Source organism: Melospiza georgiana, chromosome 1 (assembly GCF_028018845.1).
Source record: "Melospiza georgiana isolate bMelGeo1 chromosome 1, bMelGeo1.pri, whole genome shotgun sequence".
NCBI classification, from domain to species: Eukaryota; Metazoa; Chordata; class Aves; order Passeriformes; family Passerellidae; genus Melospiza; species Melospiza georgiana.
The window spans coordinates 21958542-21972632 of record NC_080430.1 but is presented as its reverse complement, the minus strand read 5'-3'; the positions used below and the strand labels follow the sequence as shown (position 1 = coordinate 21972632).

Sequence of the window (14091 nt, the reverse complement as noted above, 5' to 3'; positions counted from 1 at the left end):
ATCCTCCCACATCATGGGATGAAGAAAGCAAAGAACTCCATCCTTTACAACAGCAGCAACAAAACAGGTTTGAGTGGAAACAGCTGAAAACACAAAGTTCTGTATTGTTTCTTTTGTGATCAAATAGCTGAAAGCCAACCTGGTGTTACTGGAGGGAACTGACATATCTCCAGTATTCTGCAAATGCATCAGCATTTCCAGGTCTCTTATATTTCATCCTTTATAGGTTCTAATTTCCTGGTTGCTTTTCAAGTATCACTAAACAAGCAGAGTTCTTGCAGCTCCTTACATGCAATGCCTTGCTGTAGTGACTAACGTTGGACCTTCTATTGAGCAAAACCCACTTGCCTGGTCGTGACTGGCTGTGCTCCCACCCTTTCACACTGCCTTACGTGACCAAGAGTTCATTGCTGTGCAGCCTTGAGAATGAATTCCCTATCCTGCCTCAGAGTCCTCCTTGGAGTGGAAAACAAGATGTTTTCCTGTTCTAAAAATGAAGCTCATTACCCCCTATGTCCTCACACACTCATTGCTGTAAGCAAAGGGGGAGACTGGGGCAGTCAGTAAAGACCTTTGTCCATTTTCCAATCAATTCCTGTGCAGTAGCCTGCAAATGGAAGAAGAGCAAGCAGCATTCATTCTTTCTGTTGGCAGGATTACAACTGCAGAATTTAGCAGGAGGATTTAGAAGGGAAGAGAGGTCTTACCTCCCTGTATGCTGTGTTCTAAAAATTCAATTTGTTATTTTTCCAAATATCCTGCAACATGTACTTCCCCCCACCCAAGTCAGCAAAGTCAATGACTTTCACTGCTTATTAATATTTATACTTGATTTGTAATAATTGTTAAGTAAAAACAATAGAGGATTATTAAAAAAAAACAAAAACAAACCAGTAAGAAGAGCTGGATGTAATGGAAGTGATAACTTTTGTTCAAGACTGGGTTGTTCCAAAGAAAACTCGTCCATGTCTCTTTGGAGCAGAAACAGCAAGCTCAGTACAGTTTGTAAGCACTGCATGATTTGGGCCAATTCACCATTAATTCTTAAAGACTTTCTGGTGCTTCATGGAAAACTTCTATATATAGATACATTCTTGCTTATAGATCAATTTTACATTTCTCTTCCTCTTTTTCCTCTTTTACTGCTCAGTGGAGCCAAAACGCTGATCCAAGATTCAAGTCAGGGGAGCAGTCTTCTGGCTCAAGCCAACAGCAGGGGGAGAACCTGGACACTTAAAGCTTTTCTCACCAAAATTATATTGCCTCTTACTGACTTTTTGGAATAAATGATGTAATTTAACAAATTTATTCTTCACTCTTTCTTAAAAAGCTTTAGAAGCATCTACTCATTACTCTATCATATATGGAACTCAAAAGCAAGGTAAGAGAACACAGCAAAGAATATAAAGATCAGAGTACTTTAAAGATAAATCAAAAAATGATCAGATAAAGAAAGCTGATATCCATCTGACTGCAAGAATATCAGAGAAGTTAAAGATTTCAGCGAGCAGGAGAGATAAATTCTGCTAGAGAGAAGCATCATAATACTTTGCAGTAACTTTGATTGTGATGAACACACTCATTTATCTCAGGCAGCTTTTAGGACGTGCTAATAGAGGCCAGACGGGGCCTCCACTGAACAAATTTAACAAAAAATGGTTTGCACATTAAATCCCTATTTCAAGACACATTCAGCATTAAACAACACCTTTTTGTAATTTAATTTGGTTTAGTTCTGATTCAGACTGAAAAATGGCACGTTCAGCAAGGAGAGTGCCCAGGTGGCAGCAATTGCAGAGAAGCCATTGAAGAACAGCTATTCCAGACAATCCCCCTGCACAGGCAGGTCACTGCAGGTGTGGCTGGTTTGCCCAGAAAAGAGATTCCTGTTGTCTTCAAGGACATCAACTATTCCATGTGTCAGCTTGCTGGAACCAGGCAGCACGAATGGACACATGATGCCTCTGAGTAAGACATTGCTTCCATATTTTAAAGGTAGGCTTTATTACTTTAAATTGATTTCTGCAGTGAAATCCAGGGAATTGTATGACCCCCTCTGGCTTCCACGTGTGACGGTGCACGCTGACAACCCCCTGCTGCTCCAGCTCAGCAAATGGCAAACTTCCCACTGGCCTTGGTGAGGCAGGAGTGCCCCACAGCACCCTCTGCCCTAGGGAGAGGTGCATGGGACTCTTGCTACAGCCACGGAGAAGGAGAACAACCTCCCCTCCTGTGATCTGCCTGCGAGGGGAGTTCTCTTGCTGCCACCCCAGCACAAAACCTGGCTCTCTGGGGGGATGCATAATGCTGCTTGCTTCAGGTTGAACTTCCCAAGCTGACCATCTCAGAGCCTTCCAGATCACCACTGCTGCAGGGACTTCTGCTGACACTGACTGTACTTTCTTTCTATGACTGACCAAAATAGTTCTATTAAATGACTGTCAGATGGGTGTGCTGCAGCCAGCAGCCTCCCCCAAGGACAGTCATAAAGCCTAAATATTGCTTGTGTTTAAATATATGGTAGCTATGGTGATTTATTTTCATAAATTACTTTTACATGTGAGCTTTTGGTAGAAATTCTTCCATTGATCAAATACTGTTTGCTTTTCATTTTGTTTCTTTTAACTGGCAATACGATCATCCAATCCCACTCAAGCAGGAAACCAAAGCTGTGTGATTTACAACATGAATTATTTCCATCCAAGAGCTTTGACAAATAAGAGGATTTAATTAGTAAGAAACCAAATTAAACATAATCCCATATAATATGAGTTTATTTTTAGTCACAAGATGATCTTCCCTGGAAAAAAGCACTTGGGAAAGAAAAGAAAGGTACTTTTAACTGTACTGCTTAATAGCATAGATGTTTTAAATAAATATTCCTTAATGAGAAGTGCTTCTCTTTCAGCATGGATCACTTTTGTGCTGTCTACAATGTCTCGTAAGATTGCCCTGCTTAGGCAGAGATTCGTGGTTAAACAGAGATCTATGTGTCAAAAGGAATGAGGAAGGTAGTTACCAGACAGTGTAGGACAGCAAAGGATATTCAAAACATACTAAAAGTGCTTCTAGAACTAATTGATTTAGACACTGCAAATGGCAGTGTTATTATGAAGAGTTAATCAAGGGCAAGTTGGTGAAAAGAACTTCCTAAAGCATGTTATGACATACATAAATTGTAGCTTTTCATTCTACCAGTTGAAAGCTGCTTATCAGATTTCTTCTTCCAACTGAAAATCACCTCTAATCTGCATCAGGAGGGGAAGTTTTACTTGAGAGGGATGGGATTTTTGGTTTTACTTTTGTTCATTTTCTAAAAAGCTAAAAGCCTGAAATGGAAGTTGAAAATTCCTTCCTGAATATTGGTGGTGCTTACTCTCCTCCTTACCTTCCCCCAATACACATGGGTTTAAAAATTCATAGTATTTAAGTTAATATTGCAATTTTGTTTTCAGGGTTGCTAGGCAACATCAAAAAATAAACGTCCCTGCTCTGAGAGCCCAATACTCTCGTTATTCTTCCACTCTCACAGAATTTGTTACACAACCCTTCCAGGGCTAAATCCTGCTCCTGTTCTAGCAGCACCACCATTATTTTGTTAACTAAAAGGGAAATGCTTTTACCATTCTACCTTGAAGATTTTGGGAAGGAAATCAACGAATTCAATTTATTGTTTGTGCCTGAGAAGCTCTGTGGGTTTTTCCATCTCTTCTCATTTTTCCCCTCAAATCACCTGTCAAGTGTTTAACAAAAGAACACACCAGTTTTCATTATTTAATAATCTTAATTATATCTGGGCAGAAGGCAGGGCACATTGTACACAGAACTGCTCACATTACTTTGGTCCCCTCAGAGTATTTCCTTCCAGAATGCCAGAAAAGAAATTACTTATTAAAGAAATGACTTCCATCCATAATTACTGGTTAATAATTGTATTTCAAAAGGAAAAGCTTAGTTATGCCTGTTGGACCACCATCCCTAGTTACTGGTATGCATGAAAGATACTGCCTTTAGAATTTGCTTTACCACGTTATTAATCATATCCAGTCAGTTACTGACAAAATTATTAGAACATATAATAAATAAATGCACATGCACAAAACACTGCGTGCCTTTTCCTTCCTTCAGCCTCACATCACACTCACATTCAGTTTCTATTTTTCAAACTGAAGTGGAAGCACAGGCACACTGGGATTTGATCTGACATTGCAAGGCTGCAGAGGGAGGGCTTCCCAGTTCCTCAGCCCCTCCAGCCCCATCCCAGCACTACCCACTCATGCCTGGATTCCCACCAAGGGAATTCAGGACTTCTTCAACTGAGGCAGTTGCATAAGCACAAAGGTGTTTTCTCCATTTCAGAAGCTTTGATGCCTGCCTCTTCCCACCTTTTCCTGCCATGGCTTCTATAGGTGGAGCTATAGGGCTGTCTACATGACACTACATTAGTAAAACCTGCTCCCAGAAGCCAGGGATCTGTTTCCAGTTTTATTTCCTTGCCTACATATTAGTAGATTATTTGCACAAAGATCACTGTACTTTGGCACCAATGTGATTCCTTCAATGTTCCCTGAAGCATCACCTTCCTGCCATCTGCTTTGCTATAAATGCAGCTCAAATGGTGTACAAGGTGGCAGAGGATTAAACAATCCATTAATGCCCTTTCATATATGTAATCCACAACATCCATTTTGAAAATACACACTAATAAATAAACTCAGCTGTCTCCTATGATTCTCTCCAGAGGAATCATGAGAGTGAGAACATACCTCAGTGAGCTACATTGTGAAGCATCAGAGGAAGAGCTTCTTTTCCTTTCAATGCTGAGCTCTGTCTGATACTCTGAAATGGTATCTGCAACTATTATGTCGACACTGTACATGGTAAAAAGCTGGGTTTGGTAGCTGCCATTTCTATGGCAACATACAAAATATGAAAATCTTTGAGAGCAGTTAATCAAGAACCTGTATTCTTTAGTGTATTCAGTCTTTAGGAATAATTTAAGCTTTCCAGTTGAGATTAAAAAGGAAGTCAAAATCAAATAGTCAAGGAATTTTTAAACTACAGAAATAGCTTAACCTTTAACTTCTGTGATTCTCATCTTTCCAAACTAATCTCCATATCACCACTGAATCTGGTCTAGAACCACGTGTTCTGGATCTGATTATACTAAGCTCAAACCTTTGAGTGTGAGAATGTGATTTCCTGAGCACATCCATTTCTCATGCACAGAAAACCCCTACAACTCATGGAGAAGTGTATGAAGTCCCAGGCCATATGTGCAGCTGCATACACTCCAAATGCAGACCATCTCGCCAAGGTCAGAGGCACAAACTCACACCCGGGGTCAGATCAAGTGACAGGCTGCAAATGTTTCTGTTAAATTAGTATTTTTTGTCAGTCAAACAGGGTTATGAATGTGGTGGCAGTCAGAAATTGATCAAATTCACAACAAAAAGAAATGTTTTCTTTTTAAACTAAAAGACAATATTTTCTTTGGGTGGATTATCGCTGCTACCACATGGAAAGCTTAAATCCAAGATTTTAATAAATCATCTTATTTGCAAACAATGCCCAGTGAACTGGACCAGTAGATGTACAGTAATCTGCTTACATTTTCTGCCTGACAGTAGCTGTCGCTCTCTCCCTATAAACACTATGAACAAAAAACAAGCATGAGTTCACCTCTATGAAATTGCAGTCAAGTTTAAGTAGGCACCAATACTGCTTACACGTAAGTATATCCTCATGACTTCTTTTGAGCACAGAAAACATTCTCTTGATTTTGCTGAGGAAAGAACATCTGGAAATTCTGGTTCTACAAAAATCAATACAAATTTTACCACTGACAGCAGAACGTTACCCAGAAAAAACAAGTACCAGACTTTTTAATGCATTTAGAAATCTATTATGGCATTAAATGCAGTCAGAAAGCAGCAACCAAGAAGAGGGGAGTACACAAAGCATTGTTTTTTATGAAGTTACAAAGAGTTCCCCAAGATACTTTTCTCCATATTCTGCCATCACTTTTCATGAACTCATGGCTGAAATTTCAGGCACTGGGGAAACATCCTCCTCTGCAAAGAAACCAGTCATTGAAAGACAACAAGGTCATGTCCAAGATGTACAACAAGTGTTTGGGGAGAAGGAAGAACAGAGACACCGTATTCTGAACTTCATTTACATGTAGTGCACCAGAAATAACATATTTTAAGGAGGATGAATAAAAGGACTAAGGATTAACTCTTCCACTACTGAGTCCAGAGTCCCTTGCCACACAAACGAAAACAGTGTTGAAAATATTTTCCTACTATTAGATGGGAATAATTAACTAGCAGCTGCATCATATTAACAAATCTCATTTTCATATTATGCACACTGGAATATTTGGTAGAATTTTGAAGTCCTTCATACATCTCCAGATGTGGATCTAGAGGTCTAGGTGCAACATAATGCTGTCATTCCACATGGAATGAAACAGAGGACTTAAAATGGAGAATGCTGGACTTAACAGTTTTGCTCCCTGAATCCAATGAAAACCAGACACCTTAACATAAAACATAAACCATTTAAATGGGGGCTGAGGAGAATACAGCTGAGCAAGTGCTGTGTTATTCAGTCCAGCTGGTGGGAGCTGGAGATGACACAGGAGGCAGAAAGTTTCATTTCTACTGGGATCTGTGGTATTTCTGACTTAAGAGGACAAGGCTAGAGAGAAGTTTTGAACACAAATTTCGTATCCAAAAATAGAGAGATTAATTATACTGCTGTAAATCCTACTGACATCAAGGCATATATACACAGAAGAAGTCATGATCCCAACCATCTGTTTATGGATAAAGACAAAATTATTTTTTCAGCCCCCTCAGATTTTGAGAAATCCAACACAGCACTTGTTAGGGGGAAAAAACTCCAAACCCCAGAAAACCCCACTGAGCACTCTTGATTACAGAAATGAGAATCCCTGTCTCTACGTCCAAAGCTTTTAAGTCCATACCATGAAATAAAACCACTGTCCCACGGTAGTGTGAAACACAAGATGTGGGCATGTCCACAGCATGGAGGGATTAAGTTGCATTTCAGCATGTAATGTCTCTGTAACATCAATGCATCTGTGTTTATTACTGCCAACACTCAGAAATGCTGCAGGAAATGGTGGTGGACCAACACAAGAGCAAGGTTACGTGTATTTGCTTACCCTCAAACACCTCCAGGGCATTGACAGCTGATCTTCATTTTATTAACTATTCAAAATGGTATTATTGCTTTAATTTGCTTGCTGTGCACACAAGGCAGTAGGTTTATTTCATAATGAAAAATCTCATTTGGAACAGTATGAAATAGATGCAGCAGATTGCCTTGTTTTGATGTCAGCCTGTGTTTTCTGGCTGCTTGTTTCATCAGTGTCAGTGGAGCCACTCTCTGCCTTAAGCAGACTATGCTGCTTCTCCTGCTTCTCTCCCAAGGATAGAAAGCATGGTCATGAAAATACAGATTGTTTATGGTAAACATCCTAAAAAGCCATTAGTTATTTTTGGCTGCCATAAGATGCAAATATGCCTCATTTTTGTGGAAACTACAAAAATCTCTGCACTTCCAGTCAGATGCCTCTGGGTTCATATTAGTTCATCATGAGTTCAGCAAAACGTATGAGATACTAAGAATTAAAATATCTCTGTAGTATTTCTGTCACTTCTCCACATCCTCTAAAAGTAAGAAGTACTTCTGCTTTTTAGAGCAGAAATTGTATTCCATGTAGTGATGATGACAACCACATGGACCTAAACAAAAGCAATGGCTTGCATGAACAAGTATCCCCTGTACTGCTAACCCACAACAAAGAAGTGCTGTAAGTGCCTGGTAAGAGTCACAGTTTTCTGTCTGGGGCATTTACTCACTGTTCAAATAAAAGCATGAAAATTTAAGCCACTGGAAATCTATTAAGGAGAGACCAAAACATAACCAGCACTGAGAAAAACAGCCATGAAATGAAAGACAAAATCAGAAAAATAAAGCTAGAGGTCCTGTCCTGACAAGGCACAGATCTGGCAGTGCAGATGGGTTACAACAATCCTTATCTGCCAGCTAAGGATTTCTCCAGTATGGAGCCATCCCAGTCATTATCCATCCATCTCCCTTCACAGTCCAAGCACAACAGGGATGTGGAATGACAGGATACCACCATGTTCATGCTACATATGGCTAGTTTGACAGAGCTTAGGGTGTTGAAGTAGCTTGCACAAGACAGTGTGGCTGCTCTACTTATTAAATTAAGCTGCTCTAAATTGGTTGGGATGTGGCCAAAATTCTAACAGAACTGGCATGCTGCAGTCAGGGCTTAAAATGCATCTTTGTTCAACATCTTTGGCTGCACAGAAAGATGCTTACTTCAGCTGAAGTGTGAACTGGAGCCTGAGCATATCCTCTTCAATACCTTGCTGTCCACAGCTTTGTGAAGCTAAGTGGCCTGACAAAGATGTATTTTGTTTAGCAGTCCTCATGCCTTCTCCTCCCAATAACACAAGTGCTCCTGTAGTTTGTCATGAATCAAGCAAGGCTGGACTTGCCTCAAGATTGGGAGCCTCAAGCCTGCAACACTAATTAACTACTTATATTGCTTTATACTAATATATATGCTGCACACAATAGGGTAACTAACTCTTTATATGCAAAATTAAAAACCATATTCCATACTGAGAGAGAGCTTCTGTGGCCTCCCTGCAGGGACATGGGAATTTGGCCACAAATGAGAAAGCTACATAATCAAAATCAGAACCATTTACCTTCAATGAGTAACTAGCAAGAGGCAGGCTGCAGCTCTAGCACAGCTGACAGGAAGGACTGGGCAAGGACTGCTTCTTATGGGGAAAGTAAACTTAATCTTCTCTGCTTTGTTTTGTTTTTTTTTTTTTTTAACAAGGGAAAACAAAACAGTTTCCATAAGAATTATTCAATTTCAGGAAAAATGTAGTGAAATTTATTGCCAGGTCAGCACAAGAGAAGTGTAATTTCCACAGTTAAGGGAAAAGCCAAATCCATTCATTGCACTCTTTTTCTACTATTCTACTTTATATCATATTCAAATTTACTCTTCACTAAAACATACTGATTTACCCTCTAATACAGGCAACTTCTGACAGAAGATTCATAGGCATGCTGTTTGAAAATACATCCTCTTTTTTCAACAAAGAGAGGAAGGTAACAGACAAAACCATTATTTCTCCCTTCACCTCTCTCTTCCTCCCTTCCTCCAACATGCTGCTTCATGCCTGTTCTAGATGTGATCATCAGCTGGCTCAAAACATTTGCCTGCAGGACAAACCCCCCTGATTGTCCATACAGACCCATATTTTTGGCTCCTTTTTGTCTCAGCATCTACCTTTCTCACCTTCCATTCTCCTTTTTCCTAATAACCATCTGGTACATTCTTCAGAAGGCACAGTACAGTAACTGAAGGGGGATCACCAAGACAAGACTTAGGCACTCTTTTGCCCTTTAAAATCTGAAGCTGTAAAGAAGGCCAGTACTGTGTACCAGCTAGCAACAAAATAAAGAAAATAAATTTTAAAAAGTGCCTAAAACATGTATTTCCGGGAAAACCCTTGTTCACAATGGCAAACACTATTTTGTAATACAAAAGTTTGAGTGCATTGTACAAATTTTATTAATTAGTCATTCTGTCCTTTCAAAATATTTCATTAGTTTTTCTTTTTAAAAATTAATTTAAATAATTTAGATGTATTTTCCTGACAGTATTAGAAAATCTCAGTGATTTAAAAAGAAGTCAGTACTATATTTCCTATCTGGCAGGCAGGAAACAGAGCCTGAGCCAAGAGGAGGACCCAAGGTCAGACAGCTGGCTGCTGGCAAAGATAAGGCAAGTTTCCATTTCTACACACTTCCAATTCAATGCTGTAGTGAATATGTCTCTCTTCTCAGTCTATGGGAGAAATGCAGTTCTCTCAAGTTTTTAAATAAAATATTTATTAATTGAAAAATGGTACATTTACAAAAACTTTTGGTTAAAATTGGCACACAATGCTAAGTATATTTGCATATATACCATATATTACTTGATCAGTAAAGCTCAATTGTTATTGTAAATCAAAGGCAACTTGGACAAAGGGGGGAGAGAAAGATGCATCTGACTCCACCATCAGATGGCTAAAGAATTACTTTATTATACCATACTATGTACATTGTATCTAAACTGAATCTGCCCTGCACTCACTCTTGCTCACAACTGCTCACACCCCACTCATCTCTGATTCTCTCCGGACTGTCCTGTGACAGTCTGACACACACACACACACACACACACACACACACACACACACACTTCTTGGCCCTGACAGGCCAAGGGAACAAAACATCCTCACTTTGGGTAAACAATCTCCATATTGCATTCTACTTTAGCACAACACAGGCACAGCAAGCAAGATAAGAATTGTGTTTCCCTTTTTCTCTGCTTGTCTCACAGCTTCTCTCTGTTCAGAGGGCATGTGAATACCACAAATTGTTTTTTCTTTTAGACAGAAAACTAAAGCCATCTAGGGAGCCACAATGAGACGCTACCTACCAAATTTTTGGTCAAACCTCCATGCTGGAACGTGTGCATTGTGTTTCAGGTTGCTGTTTGCTGGCAGAGGCACTGTTACGTAGATGGGGCCGTTGACGGGGACGGGGCTGCCATCGCTGCTCAGGAGGTGGACACTGACGGCAGTGACAGGGGTGAGGTCATACCTGGTGCTGTTTCCTGACAAAAGAGTGAATGAACACTGTCACTACAGCAGGCACAGCACTCAAGGGACACCCGTGTGCTTCCACACCACAGTACTGCATCAATGTAATTCTCAAGGGATGGGAGCAGCAATTTCCTCCCTGCCTTGCAAAAGGACTTTAAAGCAACCAACCAACCAACCAACCAACCAGCCAACCAACCAACCAGCCAACCAACAACCCTCCCCCTGCCGAAAAGACCAAACCCAAGGCACAAAATTGAAGGAAAATGTATATGGTCTATTTTTCACCTAATTTTGGAAAAACATGAAGACAAAAAAACTACAGTGTAAAAATCTCCTGCGTGTATTTTTTCACGTTAATTCGTCTTAAATAAATCTGTATGAGCAACACAGTTTCATGGAAAAAAATATATACAAGTCTTTATTGTGACCTCAAATGCCCATATTGTTAACTAACAAACACCAAAATAACCAGTGGCACCTCACAAATGATCAGTCACATGTTTAAGAATGCCAAGTCGCATTTCCTTTGGCCTTTCACTGAAAAGAACCATGCTGAATAGATTATTAGCATATAGTCTTTATGTTTAAACTGAATGCCAATGAACGTTATTTCATGACAACATACTTCTTTTTTAGAAACTTTATAACATTATAAATAGCATTATAATCCTTCAATGATTTAATCAAATGAATCAATGACAGGGATAAATATCACAGATATATATACACAGGTGAAAAAAATCCTCTTGAATTTTAAAACCGAGATCTGGAGCTCAAAGCAATAGCAAGAGTAGTTCAAATTGGAAGAGATGGAGCTTCCAGTTTTGCAAGGGGCTAAGCCTGGTGCCTTAGGCTGCACACTGCTGTGAGGGCATATTCACACCCATCACATGGCCTTTGGGTCTCCTCAGGTATCCTGCCAACAGGGTTCAATAGGAATGAGTATATTTGAGGGAATGGTGGGAAAGCATTGAGATCTTTATCATTTCTCATAACTCTGGTTAAATCTTGAGGAATGGCCTTTATTAAATTTGATGTCTCTGAGTAACAGCTCACCAAATAAAGACATCACCTGGAAATGGGTTGGGAAGTGATAAAGGGAAGGGGAAAAAAGGTGACAAAACTTTGTTGAATTTTAAATTCCTTGGATTTTGCAAGACTGCCAAACTGAAGAAATGGAAAATAACCAGAAGTAATGTTGCATGTGGTTCATTTATGAAAGCATCTAGTCTGATGCAGATTTGCCCAGATTTCCAGGTGGGTGTCAAGGGACACACACGCTGCCTTCACTGTGAACAGAGGGGCAGATGCTGACCTCACAGAGGGATTAAAGTATTGAGAAAGCAGATACTCTGAAGGTGGCCATGTAGGAGAGACACAGAGCTAGCAGATTATAAACAGACAAGCTTTGAAAATTCAGCTAGGATGCATACCCATGCATCTGTAAATACAGACTCCAATGATAAACAATAATGTTCCCTTAACACTTTAGACTACAAAACAGCAAGACAGAGGAAGGAATTGGTGAGGGAAAAGTTGTTTCTTTACTTCTGATCATTCACTACACTGCCTCTGCCATGCACCTATAACTTCTGTCAGATTGATGCCTTACCCCAGGACTTAGGCCCCTAATGTTCTCAGGCTGGTATTCGAGAAATTCCCCTTGCCAAATACTGTGTCCTGATGATACTCTTGTGTATACAAATTCCAAATGAAAAATTTTATAACTTCAGATTTTAGATTCATATAAAGGATTAAATAATGTTTTATAGTTTGCATCTTTTTATATATTGAAAGTTTTGAATTTTTTTTATTACTGTCTTGATATAGCATATATCTGTAAAAATTACTTTTCAGTCCCAGAAAAAGCATTCAGATGGTGAAACACAGTTTTTAATTAAGATGCATAAATACTTTGCTGAGCACTGGACTGAACAATTTATATTAGAAGAGGAAGAAATTTCTGAAATTCACTGACCTCTAGCAAGAAGAAATAATTTTCCAGTTTGCCACCTTGTACAGTATGTTAATGCTTATTAAAAAGATAAAATGTTTCTCTTTTTTGTTGTGCAGGCAAATTAAAATCAATGCCTATAAAACTCTTGCATGCTATAAAACTGATAAGCACACACACAGATTAAATGGGAATGGACTTCGATAAATGTCAGCTTTCATTTATTTCTTGTCATTTTTGACATCTGGTGACCTGTAAAGAGCTTTAAAAAGAATCAGATATAATTCACTGTCAGTTCAGACATGACTCTTTATAAAGAAACAAGCAGCCACAAAAAGCAAGAGGAGTAATGGTTATCAGCCAGCTTGGTCCATTGAGGCAGATGATGGAAAGTTTTGTTTAGTTGGGTTAACCCAATCACCTGCTTTTTAACTGGTGATTAATATGAACAATAACCTAACCTATTCAGGCTTGTCACTACTTGCAGTGAAATTCTTCCAATTTTTATGTTTACAACATGCTGATTCATGCAATGAATTTTCACTGCTCTGTATTACTAATTCAACACCCAGTTGGGATTTTATGAAAAATGCTGAACTCATAGAGAAAAGGTTTTAGCTAAAACTACTATAAAAGCCACTCTGGACAAATACTGAGGGACCTAAATGGATAGACCTCACCAAAATGCTACAGACATGTAAATAAACTGTGGAAAAACAGATAAGTAATTGTGGGGAAAGAGAAGAGGGGAGAGGGAAGAGACAGTATTCTGCAGAATTCCAAAATTTCCCATGCAAATCAATGCTAAGTTTTTTTAGAATTCTAAAATTTGTAAATACTCTTTTTCTCTTGACAACAAAAATATTAAAAAATCTCCAGCAGGTGTTGACCTCATTTTTTATGCTTTCAAAAGTTTTCCAGGCCAAGTCTTCACTAAGTCACTTGCAGATGTAGAAAGGGATGTCAATTCAATTTCAGGATTTTAAAGTCTCATGTTTCCACATCAGGAGAGGCTTCTACTAGTGACAGAGGACATTTCACTTCTACTATACTGCATAATAAAATCCATTGTATTTGCAGTCTGTTTTACCCCACATTGAATACCACAGTATTCAGAAAACAAGGCTCTTCTCAGTCTCTTAATCATTTCTTTGCCACACATTTTGGTCTTTTACATCACAGTTTTACCTGAAAACTAAAAATCAAATCCAGGGTCCCTGTGCTCAAGCAGAAAAGTTTATGTTTATGCAAGAATACAGAAGACTAAAACCTAAGGCTGCATTAATCTGCTTTATAGGGGGCTAGGAGGTAAAACAGGAGAAAGACAATACCCTGCTTGTGCAGTTCCCATGAGATGGGATCATCTGAAGCCTTGGCAAGACCTGTGATCACTAA

General features: G+C 39.2%; 1 protein-coding gene across 1 annotated transcript in view; it reads right to left on the bottom strand.

Moving 5' to 3' along the window:
• Positions 1 to 14091, bottom strand: part of FAM171A1 (family with sequence similarity 171 member A1) — an 87525-nt gene that overhangs the window by 10820 nt on the left and 62614 nt on the right. The window contains exon 5 of the mRNA XM_058032948.1: positions 10577 to 10753. Within this exon, the coding sequence (XP_057888931.1) occupies positions 10577 to 10753 (177 nt within the window). The remainder of the gene's footprint in view (positions 1 to 10576; positions 10754 to 14091) is intronic.